We start from the raw sequence: 12,755 nt of genomic DNA on the forward strand, positions 1-12,755 counted from the left end.
GAGGAGAGCAGGAAAAGGATGAAGGCTACTCTGCATGGCTTCTGCGCATCTCTTACATTCTGGAGAAAGTAGTTCTAGATATTGATTGAAACTCCATGGAAATCGCAACATGTGTATGCTATCAAAAGCCTTCTCGTTTATGTTTTTTAAACGGACGATTCTCTTTGAAATATTACATCTTTCAAGTTCTGTTCTTTTTAGTTTCTCTATCCAGATAACACCTTCTTGCTTCTGCTGCTTTCCAGTTTATATTCAGCAGCCTCCATTTTTCTTATTTGCCTCTGATCATACATATGATTAAAAGAATTAAGTTCTTGAAAATCCGATCTTTTAAATTGCAACGAGATTATCACAGTTGTATAAGACCGAGAAAATTTCCTAATAACATATTTGTGTATCCCTCTTCTTTACATGGGATCTCATTTCACCAAGAACGACGGAAAGACGATAACTTACAGGTGTTTATTAGCGTTACTTTTTACAATGGAATTCTGGACAAACGATTGAAAAAGATCGTTCAAGGTTTATTGCTGGAGATGATGTTGGGGTTCTCAAGTGTTTCGTTGACTGGTGGTGCCTCCGCCCACTGCAGCTTAAATAGTGGACGATGAGCCAGTACGCGAAGAAGCCCCTGTTTCTGCTGCTATGTGACGGAGAATATAAAGCCGTTGGCCTCGGCAAATAAGATTTGAATTGTTGGAATGAAAACTGAAGAAACCGAGCGACAGGAAACCATCGTGAAGTCACTGATGGCAGTGATAGCTAACTCCGTCTTCTTCGTCACTGCGCCTGGTCTAACGACGAACAACAGCGAAGCCAATTTCCATTTGGCTTTCATTGTCAGATGGAGGGTGGAGCCCAGTGGTTGAGATAATGTTTTGGTCCCTATCGCTCTTTAGTCGAAGCAAATGAATTAGTAAAAGGGACCTACCATTTCCACGCGTGTCGTACAGTCGTCTCACTGACCTGTTTTTTTGTTTTAGAGAGAAACTTTTAATAACAAATAGCAAGTAAATCCAATTTCCTGAAATAACAATCTCATTGGCCAGAACTTGGAACCAAATGAAAAGACAACAGTTATCTACAGAGCCATCTATATCTATGTAACAAGAAACATTATCAGGGCTTTGACTTCAACTAATGCCATTCTAATCCACCTATGGTGGTGGCTCCAATACTTTCCCATGCCTCGTTGCAGCCCACTTCTTCCTGGTCGACACCCTCCATATTATAGTCCCACCACCCGCCTCCGTTTGCATCTGAGAAAACACCAGTGTCATATTGAATAAAGATATGGATGAATGGAGAGTTGGCGCACTCTGAAGTAAGCAGAAAGTTCCCCTTAATCAGAAATTCTACCCTTGTTGACTTTTTTGAGTCACAAACAAGAATCCTTCACTTAATCAGCAAAAAATTCCCCTTTTTGTAGCTCTAGCATACCATAAGTTTATTTTTAAACAAAAACGACTGAGAACTTGCTTAAAAATTGTGTCAAACAAAGCAGACAATTGAGGGTTTTTCAGTATGGGTTATCTCATTGCTAGAGGAAACTTACAATGGTTGAAGATGTGGTCTGCTCTCTTGCTCGTGAAGCTACTTCCCCTCATTTGCTTGGGTTTCGGATCATCACCGAGAACAACTAGATGCCTGGAATGAACGGGTTGTCCTGAAAACAGAAATGATATGTATATAGACATCCTCCTCATCCAATCTAACCTCAAATATTTCACTTCTAGGAACAAATTAAGTGACTAGTAGTGAGTTCGGCAACACAAGTTATAATCAGAAAGGACTTCTATCATGTCTCCTCCGAGAAGAGAGCCAACCTATCACCGAAAAAACACATGAGAGATGAATATAATTAGGAGCTTCTCACAGGAGAAGACTAACCTGAACAAGTAGGAACTGCAAAGGGATTGTTGCCTTTTCTTGCAAATACCCTATCTGTTGGACATTCTATCTCCTTCTCACCCTCGGCATTACTTCCTGTTTGGTACTTGTCTTTTGCAGTACGATTAAAATGTTGGAAAACTGTCCCATTAACAGCTAAACTTGATAGGGTTTCCTCCTCGCCAATTCTCTGATGCCGGACAGAAAGTCCATTGGTAACTGATGTGAAAGAACACCGTCTTTCCTGTTGGTAGAATTTTAGTTCAGTAAATTCGTCAACAAAGCCTAATTAAATGGAAAAAAAAAAGACGAAAGTCAAAACTAATGAATACCTGAACAGTCTTCTCATTAGGTTTGTCAAGCTTTCGGCTTAAGAAATCAGAGAGTGATATACTCGACTTGGAAGGTTTCTTATTAAAGTCTGCTTCATTAGACGCCTTGGCGCCGCTAGGTATCACCCTGTAGTCAATGATCGAAAGTAAGGAAAAAGATAAACTAGTGTCAGGAGAAAGAAGAGAAAGCATAGAAAGCTGGAGAATGAACCAATATATACTAAAAGCCAGAGCTTGTTTTCCAAGCCTCAAGCATGACATCTACCCGAGTCAGTAAAACGATGTATCATTCATTGCCTTCGTTTGCATTAACCACCGTTGACAGTATCGTGTTCTAATATTTACAAATAACAGGAAATTAGGTTTGACGGGTTCCCTTCGCATCAAACCTATCACATATATCAATGCCCTAAAAACTCCAAGACAACAGTAAGTAATTCGAATCGTCCTGCATAATTACACCTAATTGAACGGTGAGGGAGGGGCTGACTGAACAAGAGAGATAGATTGTTGGCTGTGAGCAATAATTTGTGTGTCAAACAACATGAATGATTACGAAAGGCCATTACGTCTGAATTTTTTTTAAAAACCCTTAGGAAAAACTTAAAACCAAGATTATTCTTTATTTTATTAAAAAAACGTCGGCAGATATTTTACTTGAGCGTATCATATTGTGCAAACACGAGAGCGAGAGAGAGAAAAAAAACCCTAAATTTTTTAGCATACAACTAATAACATTGACATAGAGATGAAAGGAAGTGGTGGCCGAGAGAGGAGGATACCTGGAACCGGAGAGGAACGACGATGGAAGAGAGAGCTGTCCAAACAGCCTAATGTCTTCTCGTTTTCTCTTCATTTCCCGCCCCGAAACACACTTTTGCCACTCTTCCCTGTCTTCTCTCGCCAGTTGCAGCTACGCACACGGCTCATATCGCAATCCGTCCTGGTTTGGCGCCAGCATTTGAAATTCCCGCCCATTGGAGGAGCGCTCGTTTGGATCCGGATTCCGGAATACCGAAGATGAGGATCCCTCGGTTCCACCACCAGCCAGCATTTATTTTCGAAGAGTTTGGGTGGTTAGTACACTTTGGAGGAAAGGGAAAGTGAATTCCATGCCAATCATTCAAAAGCAAATGTAATTATATTTATAATGAATTTATGATTATTATGAATACTTATATTTATTAATATAATGTATAATAAAATATATTACGGATGTTAATTATTAATTATGTTTAATGATGATTATAATTTATTCTTATTAACTATATATAATATATTATATTTTTATGATTTATTTATTACTACTCATTATAATTCATTTATCATCAATTTAAATTAAGTTATTATTTATTAATAAATTTATTAATATTCACCTTAATTTATTTTACTAAAAAATATTAGTTGAAAGACTGGTTGCGTGTACTTGTTTATTACCTAGCAAAATATTGGATTCACAGATCAGTCTGCAAGGGGGGAAGAGACCACAGCTCAGATGGGGAATCGCCCCTTTCGTCAGACTGAGATATGCGCACTCCAACCCTTTTCAGAACGGCCAAACCCATACTTTCGCTTCTCCATCTCGCCGAATTTTTTCAGTTACTTTCAATCTCTGCCCGTTCTTACACCCGAAGATCTAGTTTTATTTTTGTTTTATTAAAGCAACCAGAAGCTGATGAAAGTGACATGTCTTACCTTTACTGCGGACAGTGTTATACGGAAGCAGTATTCCGTATTTGAGAGAATCCGAGAAGAAGATGAAGTTGTGATTTTTTATTTTTCTTTAACGTTGATATGGGAAAAACACGAAATTCCATGTTTCCTTGAACCTTGATCCCTATTGGTGTTTCTTTATCTTCCGCACCTCGACAAGCAGCCAGTTTGTTGACAGTGACTCTACTCCATTTACCTCCTCTTGTACGGATTTCATAGAGTCTGGCTCTGACGATCATCTCCACAAACGAGTGAGAGTGAAGACTCCACCTGCCAACGACGACGACATACGACTATGACCGACGAGGACGAAAGACCAGTTCCTTGGTAAAAGCCAACAAAACAACACAGAGCTTCCGCCCACGACGCAACACCCAAACCTGACCCCGAAACCGAAAGACCAGTTCCTTGGGAAAGCCAACCAAACAACACAAACCTTACCCCGACAAAACAACACGGAGCTTACCACCCAAACCTGACCCCGAAACATCGTGTGATTTTATTCGTTGATTTTAGGATCTAAATTGATCCTAAAATCATCATATAATAGTTATAAATTATCATTTATTATAAATGATAAGTCCAAAAATATTGTTTGAAAGTGTTTGCATTTTAGTTTCACTTATATGTGTTTCAATTCAACATGGTATCATAGCGGGAGAATTATCTTCTCATTTACGTCACTGAAAGTCGGAGCTAAGTGTTCTCATAGTCGCCGAAAGAAGAAGTCGAAAAAAATTCGTCGTAGAATTGCAGAACTCTGTTTTTTTTGCAACTCTGTATTTCGGCCGTCCCATAGCCAAAAATAACGTTGTCGACGACCGACAACGATCACCACAGACCGAAGACGACCGTCGACGACCTTACCACCAACCCGTTACTGTCACCGATCACCGCTGTTGACTTGCAGAACTTTGTTCTCTTTCTGCAATGACGTTCTCTTTTTGCACCGATTGTTTTCGTAGCTGAATTCCGCCACTCGAACCCTGCTGGAACCCACCAAACCGCTGTTGAACCGTCACCGAATCACCACTCGTTTTTCGGACACATCACCAGCTTGGCGAAGAGGAAGAGAATCGCCGTCACAGAAGATCGGTGGAAGTTCTGAAAGCTACCAACGCAGAGCCACCGCTCGGCCTCCCAGAAAACCATACCGTCGTCGACGAAACAAGAAGGCTTGCTGTCGCCGAAATCAGGACTGTCGTCCCCGAAGGCAAAGACGACTAGGTACGCGGAAAAAAAAATTTGCTTAACTTAGGTCTGATTTTATTATTCTACCGACCTGGACCCGAAGCGATCCAAAATTGACCAAAAACGGACTAGAAAAAAAAAATTAGATCGATGGCCACCACTACAGGTGCATCAACCGAACGTATCCCATCACCACAAATTATAGTCCACCAAGACAATTCTGCATTTCCAATTGGAATCATCCTCGATGAGACCAATTATTCATTATGGTCCCAAATCATGGAGATGCGAATTAGCGCACGCAACAAAGCTAGATATGTCACTTGCGAAACGAGAAAACCAGCATATGGCGATCCCAATCTTGGAGCATGGATTACTAAAAATCAAAGAGTCAAAATTTGACTTATTGACTCCATGAGTCCATTGCTAATGCAGCGATTTATTCGCCTCTCCACTACCGAGGAGATATGGGAAGCAGTATAAAAAACGTTCTATGATGGATCAGATGAAACCTCTATATTTGAACTGAACCAAAAAAAAAAATCTACCAAACAAAATGGTAGACCATTATCCACGTACTACAATGAACTGGTTGTTATTTTCTATGAGATTGATCATAAAACCATATATCAGGAAGGAACGGTCGAAGGGCTAATCCAGTTGGACTCTGCAATGGCTAGGCTTCGAGTTCATATTTTTCTCAATGGGTTTGACTCCGAGTTTGATCAAGTTCGTGGAGAAATCTTGCAAAAAGACCCCAACTTGATTTGGAGAGTACATACGTATATATCAGACGAGAAAATCAACAGAGACAAACAATGGGGAGTTATCGTCCAGTCTTAGAGAACTCGACGATGTTGGTCAACCAAAACCGACAAGGATCATCAAGCAGTAAGAACACTCAATCCTCTGAAAAACGTAACAACCGGGTATGTAATCACTGCAGAGAAAAAGGACATTCGCAACAACGGTGTTATGAGATTATTGACTATCCGGAGTGGTGAGATTTCTCCAAAAAACCTCGTAAAAAGATTCCTGGGAAAGCTGTGGTGACATCCATGGAAGATAATCAGCGGGCACCTACGACAAATATTACGCATCTAGGACATTCTAACTCGGAAGATTCTTAGTTATGAGGTTAGACGGGGCAAACTCTACTATTTGGAGTTGAAAAAAAAATATTATTTGCAGCAAACTGGGCGTTCATACTATTCACTCACCCCCAGCTTGAAGGGGAGTTGGAAAACAGGACCCAAGACCACAAAACCGAAGACACTATGTTGTCATCGAAGACACTTTGTCATCACCGAAGATGCTTTGTCGTCACCCATCACCGAAGATGCTCTGTCGTCACCACATTACCGAACACACTATGTCGTCATTACCAAACACACTCTGTCGTGACCCCATCACCGAAGACGCTTTGTCGTCACTCGTCATCGAAGACGCTCTGTCGTCACCCGTCACAGAAGACTATCTCGAATTAATCTCTGGTTCGCCATGAGAGCACGATTCAGAAGTGCTCTCGACGAAAAAGTTGACATACCAGATTTGACTCGGATCAGACTTGATCAAACCGAATTACCGAACCGGACCGAACTGAACATCCGAATTGGATCGTACAAATAGACTTCTGCTGATCACACTCAATGGAGCTCTCAAGAAGAGCGGATTTATGGTATATTTTTGTCTCAGACCAAGCATAGTATGCAACAAGAACTTATACAATTCACTTGGCAAATTGGGCATCCGATATCTGTACACACCAACTTGAGGGGGAGTGTTGGCATGAGTTATCTGAGCTTCATTTCAGAAGAGGGAATCTTCCGTAAAATCAAAACAAAAAAAAATTATTATGGCTTGATTGTAGGAAACGAATTGTTTCCTTGATCATGCGATTTTATTTTTCGATTTTAGGATCTAAATTGATCTTAAAACCAATATGTAATGTATTATAAATTGACTCCTAAACGGATAAGAATGATAAGTCCGAAAATATTGTTCGAAAGTGTTTGTGTCTGTTTCACTTATCTGTGTCTCAATTCAACACATTCCACTCCTCGATCATTTTCAATCACTCAATGAGGTATGTCTGTATGCAGTATTCACTGTATAGTAGAATATATATCTATACAGATACCTAGGGCAGTTTCTTCTAATAATTCCACTTTTTTGCTTTTTCTTTTTTTCCGTTTTTCCTTTTTTGCCTGTAGTTTCGTTTTATCGAAGATCGTGAGGACCGATTCTTTTCAAACTCGCTTTTCGTCAGAAAATTCGCTGTTGCCCTCGTCTCCCTTGCGACATGCTTTTTCGAGTTCCGGTGAAAAGAAAAAATAACAGAGAGAAATCAGAGTTTTGTTCTCTTCTAAAGCTATCGGAAAATGTAAAAACTAACCGGCAACCTGTGATGATGGAAAGTCTCTTCTCGAATTGTTCTTAGCTCTGCCATGTTTTAGATAGCCATACGAGCTTTAAAGGGAGTTTCCATAAAGTTTACCTGTGGAATCCGTATATTTCTGTTTATTACGTCTTGGGGTTGCTAATTCTGCTCAGTGAAGACGGATTTTTGAGTCCTGAGTGCTTTGTCTGCGTAGCAGCCTCTGGTTTTCAGGTGTTTCTAGCTGGAAAAAGGGTTTTCTCTTAATTTACTTGAGAATGGCTGACGGTGCGAAATTTCGAGTAGTACGTTGTCCCAAGTGCGAGAAGCTTCTGCCGGAACTCCCGGATTACCCATTTTATCGATGCGGTGGATGTGATACAACACTTCAAGGTACGCCAAGAAGCTCAGTTTAACACTCCCTTCTGTTTGATTTTTGTTTTTTAGTCCAGACGGTTTAGGCGTAGTCGAGTTTCTGATTTTAACAGTTGCAGTTCTTGGCGAAAATCCTTACCCGCTTCTCTTTCTTTTTCTTGTTTTCTGGTCTGTATATGAAACATCGGTTTTCTTTTATAAATTTCAGCGAGGAGACAAAAACCTTCACAAACAGATACTCCATCAGAAAAATCTGAGGATGCAAAGCTTAGAGTTCTCCAAAACTCGCAGACTCTGTCTGAGGAGAAGACGGTTCTTATGAATGAAGCTTCAGAAACGGATCACAAGAGGGACAGAGTGGACTTCAGCAAAAAAGAAAGCGTCTTTCCAGATAGAACGGCAAATTTTAACAGCAATGTGTCGCCCGGGACTCAAAAAGAACCAACATTTGGCGCCAGATGTAGGTTTCCATCCAAGGCCCCTGTTGATAGCTGGGTCCCTGCAAACAGTGGCGAAGCCAGTTCGGACGTGTTAATTACAGCAAGTACAGATGGGGAGGGTAAACTGAAAGCCCAAGTAGAAGAGAGTAATGAGTTCGGAACATTCAGACAAAAGTATGGCAGGCGTCCCTTGGAAAGGGAGGGGCTTTCCGCATTTCGGAGAAGACAGAGAGCTGTGACAGAAGGTGTAGAGTTCTCTCAGTATCCTGAAGTGGGTCCGTTCAATTACCACCTAGATCGTGCTTATGGTTATGTTGGACCGTTGAAGAATCAGAAGCCAGAGAGCTCTGGTAGAGCCGAGCTCCTGGAACAAGGTCGGACAGAGCTTTTGAGAACGTTAGACGAACTGAGGGACCGGCTTACTCGATCCTGTGATGTGTCTGAGAAACCCAGAGAGTGGTCTTCTGATAATAGACGCGTGGTACCTGCAACTTCTTATGAAGCAAATAATCGGGGATTCTTCCATGGAACCTCTTCTGAATCTACTCGGATTTCCTCACAATTCTTGCCCCCAGATGGTCGGAGGCCTATACTTTTTCAGAATGACACTATCTCTCTGAGTAGGCATGAGCTGGATGCGAGGAATTTTTATCCTCCTCTGCATACTCCAAGTGAGATTCTTGGATATGGTGACCAGTTGGGTGGGAGCCAAATGTTGAGGGGAGCTCATCCAAAGTTCTCCCAACTTCCTCAGGAGCGATCAAATGATCATCTTCCTGGACAATACAGGGACTCGGATGCAGATCCCGTGGTTCTATATCCACCCAATGCATTCTATGATCACCTCCCCCGCTCTTGTTTGAATTGCCACAGTCACCCATGGCAAGTGCCTGGTCAAGTTACTCCACCAGTGTTTGCAAATCAGAAGTTACCAAATTCTGCAGTGAATCACATGCTCTACCATGTAGACAGACCAGCTGCTTTTGGGCTGGGTGCTTATGATTATAGAGCTCCCAATGCTCCATTTCAAGCTCACGCACCTGCATCCCATGTGAGAAATCTCAGTGACTCTGAGTTTCATATGTTTAGGAGGTCATTTCCAAAGAGGAGAATGGTCACAGAAAGAACCATGGTTGCCAGGGAAAAGAGGCGAAAATGCCACCCCATAGCTGGTGGTGCACCCTTCATAACTTGCTGCAACTGCTCTGAATTGCTGCAACTTCCAAAGAAATTTTTAACAATGAAGAACCAACAGAAAATGCGTTGCAGGACCTGTTCAGAGATTATCTCTTTTGTACTTGATGGTAAAAGGGTAGTCTTTACCTTTCCTTCTTTATCTAATCATGTATCATCAGAGATCTCATATGACTCTGGTGAGATGATGAGGGAGGGAGGTTTGAATTCTCAAAAGGAGGAAAGAATACTGATCACCTCTGATGATCAACTAGTGGCGGCTTCTCCAAACGCTAGCCTGAATGCTACTGGAGAGGAACAGTTATCAAACTTAAGTGGGTCTGAGAGACTAAGAGCACTTTCACCTTCTTCCATTTCATCGGAGGAAAGCCCTGATAGTATGGCCACTCAAAGAAATGGGTCGCACTTGAATGCAGACTTGTCCTCTTCACTGCCAACTTCTCCTCCTTGTGACCAATTTAACTTCTCTCCGACTAATCGTATTGGTAGCAAGTTTGGAAAGGGGAGTAGGAGTAAAAGATCAGAGCAAGAAAAAATAGTTATGACAAAGGGATTGTTGAATACTTCCAGACAGAATTCTGTGAAGGATGTCTCTATGGCAACTGAAATGGTTTGCTCATACAATGAATATCCAAATTCTGGCATGTCTCAGGATTCTGGAGAGGTGGGCAAAGAAGAAGATCGGCCAAGGATCGGTAAGGGAGGTGAATCCTTCTTTGCTGGTATCATCAAGAAGAGTTTTAAAGACTTTGGTCGGTCTAATCAACTTTTCGAGGGGAAGTCCTCTGTTTCAATCAATGGCCAACCTATTTCAGATCGTGTAGTTAAGAAAGCTGAAAAACAAGCAGGACCAATTCATCCTGGGCAGTATTGGTAAGCGTTTCTTCACTATGTAACCTACTTTTCCATTCATAATTCTTTCATCCTGTGCCTCTCAGTTATATAACCTTAGGAAATCTGCAGACAATAACATGTAGTTTTTTCTCTATCTACCTCAACCAGGTATGACTACAGAGCTGGATTCTGGGGTATCATGGGCCAGCAATGTCTTGGCATAATTCCTGTGAGAACTTTAGACTCCTATATTGATGATAAAATATATTTGTAGTATTAGTTTATCCGGTCAGACATTTCCTGATTGCATGCTGATAATGTTCTTTATCTATTTCCAGCCATTCATAGAAGAATTTAATTTTCCAATGCCTAAAAACTGCTCTGGTGGGACTTCTGGCATTTTTGTTAATGGGAGAGAGCTTCATCAGAGAGATTTAGACCTACTTGCAAGCAGAGGACTCCCAGTCACAAGGGACAAATCATATATCATTGAGATTTCTGGTAGAGTATTTGATGAGACCTCAGGTGATGAGCAAGACAGTCTTGGCAGACTTGCCCCTACGTAAGTTACTTTACAAGAAAGAGTTTATTTTGAATTCAATCAGTTAATGCTTTTTTCATGGAGAATATTTCAGGGGAATTTTGTGCACGGTTCAATAATAGCATGCTATGAATTCCATTTAGGATAGTAATGTGAGAATGGTAGTAAAAATATGGATTCTGCACATTTGAATTATTTTTCCTGCTACTTGTTTATTTGGTTGTGTTTTCCATGAACTTTGATTAATTGGGTTTCTTCATTGTGGTTGTCTCTCAAATGACTAGAATGAATTGTTGCTCTAAGAGGATTTGGATTCGAGTGAATTCAGTGGTTTTCTTCATTCTTGAAGCAGTCCTCTTGGATCTTTCATTATTATTTTTTAACGAAAAACTCCATAAATTCAATAAATTTACCTAGAAAAAAGAAGAATATGACCTACCATTGTAGGAGACAGTGGTATTGTTATCTTGTGGTATATAGACAAAATTTTCTGTAGGGAGATGAAGATCCAAAAGTTTAGTTTGATATTTTTTGTAGGGAGATTTCAGTGCCTATTGTCATCATTCACAATTGTCTGTCTTTGTATTGTCTAATAACAAATTAAATAATTGGTGTTTAACGTGTTAACAGAGTTCAGAAGATGAAGCATGGGTTTGGTATGAGAGTCCCAAGAGGAATGTCATAGGTGTATCAATTATGAGGAAACGGTTCAGAAGTGTTTCGACTGTCTCACAGAGGATTTCTTTCATTGATATATGGGCAGGCTGATATTCAACTCCTTATTTTGAATGACCCTCCTTTCTCTCCAATCTCTTTAAGAGGGTTTACCTGCTCACTGGGTAGTGTCTTGTTTACTTGTTAAGCAGTCATGTGTGATTTGTAAGGCTTTCACCGGAGAGATCTTCCGTTTCTTTTTTATTTCTATCTTTAATACATTTACAACATTCGTATGTATAGTTACACCGGATTTCCTCTGCTCTGTTTTTCCGGAGACTTCTTCCTCTTGATTTAACGGAAGAATTCAACATGATTTTACTGGAATCAATTTCTGGGGGACATCGTGCAATGTCAAAGTTTCATCATCTTTATAGCTTCCTACTTATTACTCACAGTCGATGGGTTAATTGGAAATTGAACTTCCATGATATGCTCAAGCTCCTCAGGAGTTGAAAAGACTTTTTGTTGTTTGGCCTGTAACTGGTCCAACATCATGAACGTGGAAGGGACAGCTTTATACAAAAGTCAAGAAAAGCTGGGTTGTTGAATGGGACACATATGCGTCTCTTTTGGAATACTACAGCGGTAGCTTACCAGCTTTTGAAACTCTGAAGGGTTTACTCCAGGTTTAATGTCATTTCACTCTGGTAAAAAGTCGATAACAAAGAAATAGATCAACCATAAAGAAAAAAAAGCCGTTTAGCTGATTGGACACATGCTCCCACATGCTGGCCTCGAGGGAGAGGCATCCTCTTGCCTCTCTTCTCTAAAGAGAGGTTTCCCTGTGTTTTTTTTTTTGTAGGACAGTAGAGCTTTTGTCTTGTTGAGCTGTAAAGAGCAACCTCTCTCTTAATCTGACTAAAAATAAGGGTTATAGGTTAACTTAGAGCCAAACACAACTTACAGCTTAATATTCATCTTCATATGGATTAGGAGTGTGTTTGTGCCTTCTAGAAAGAAAAAAAAAGAATATGGAAAATGAAAATTGTTCGTTTGTTTTTTTTTTTTTATATTTTAAAATATTAAAAAGGATAGAAAAATGAGTTTTTTTATTGTTCTACAGGAAATGATAGAAACAATAAACTGATCACTTACCTCTTACTTTTAATTATTAATTATTTACAAAAAATTACTTTCCCTCCGTTTTCAAG

The 12,755-nt window shown here is 40.3% G+C and overlaps 2 protein-coding genes across 2 annotated transcripts; one reads left to right on the forward strand and one right to left on the reverse strand.

The window, feature by feature from the left end:
- Positions 1-991: 991 nt before the first annotated feature.
- Positions 992-3,223, reverse strand: LOC137959188 (uncharacterized). The gene is made up of 5 exons (XM_068806550.1): positions 3,005-3,223; positions 2,223-2,349; positions 1,891-2,134; positions 1,556-1,666; positions 992-1,259 (listed from the first exon to the last, which is right to left on the reverse strand). The coding sequence occupies exons 1-5, from the start codon at positions 3,076-3,078 to the stop codon at positions 1,138-1,140; spliced, it is 678 nt and encodes a 225-aa protein (XP_068662651.1). The 5' UTR covers positions 3,079-3,223; the 3' UTR covers positions 992-1,137.
- Positions 3,224-7,445: 4,222 nt separating this feature from the next.
- On the forward strand, positions 7,446-11,945 carry LOC137942909 (protein ENHANCED DISEASE RESISTANCE 4-like). The gene is made up of 5 exons (XM_068788634.1): positions 7,446-7,896; positions 8,087-10,385; positions 10,515-10,575; positions 10,685-10,908; positions 11,518-11,945. Exons 1-5 carry the CDS (start codon positions 7,782-7,784, stop codon positions 11,570-11,572), a joined length of 2,754 nt encoding a protein of 917 aa, XP_068644735.1. The 5' UTR covers positions 7,446-7,781; the 3' UTR covers positions 11,573-11,945.
- The last annotated feature ends 810 nt before the right edge of the window (positions 11,946-12,755 follow it).

Source organism: Aristolochia californica, unplaced genomic scaffold, assembly GCF_029961685.1.
Source record: "Aristolochia californica isolate CCGP_79_NKW_82.1479 unplaced genomic scaffold, dmAriCali1.0.hap1 SCAF_1, whole genome shotgun sequence".
In the NCBI taxonomy this organism is placed as follows: domain Eukaryota; kingdom Viridiplantae; phylum Streptophyta; class Magnoliopsida; order Piperales; family Aristolochiaceae; genus Aristolochia; species Aristolochia californica.

Coding starts and splice junctions, on each gene's coding strand:
- LOC137959188 (XM_068806550.1), bottom strand. CDS start 3,078: ATGAAGAGAAAACGAGAAGACATTAGGCTGTTTGGACAGCTCTCTCTT. Junction 2,350..3,004: donor TCGTTCCTCTCCGGTTCCAG/GTATCCTCCTCT, acceptor CATTGACTACAG/GGTGATACCTAGCGGCGCCA. Junction 1,260..1,555: donor AGACCACATCTTCAACCATT/GTAAGTTTCCTC, acceptor GTGTTTTCTCAG/ATGCAAACGGAGGCGGGTGG.
- LOC137942909 (XM_068788634.1), top strand. CDS start 7,782: ATGGCTGACGGTGCGAAATTTCGAGTAGTACGTTGTCCCAAGTGCGAG. Junction 10,576..10,684: donor AATGTCTTGGCATAATTCCT/GTGAGAACTTTA, acceptor ATCTATTTCCAG/CCATTCATAGAAGAATTTAA. Junction 10,909..11,517: donor CTTGGCAGACTTGCCCCTAC/GTAAGTTACTTT, acceptor ACGTGTTAACAG/AGTTCAGAAGATGAAGCATG.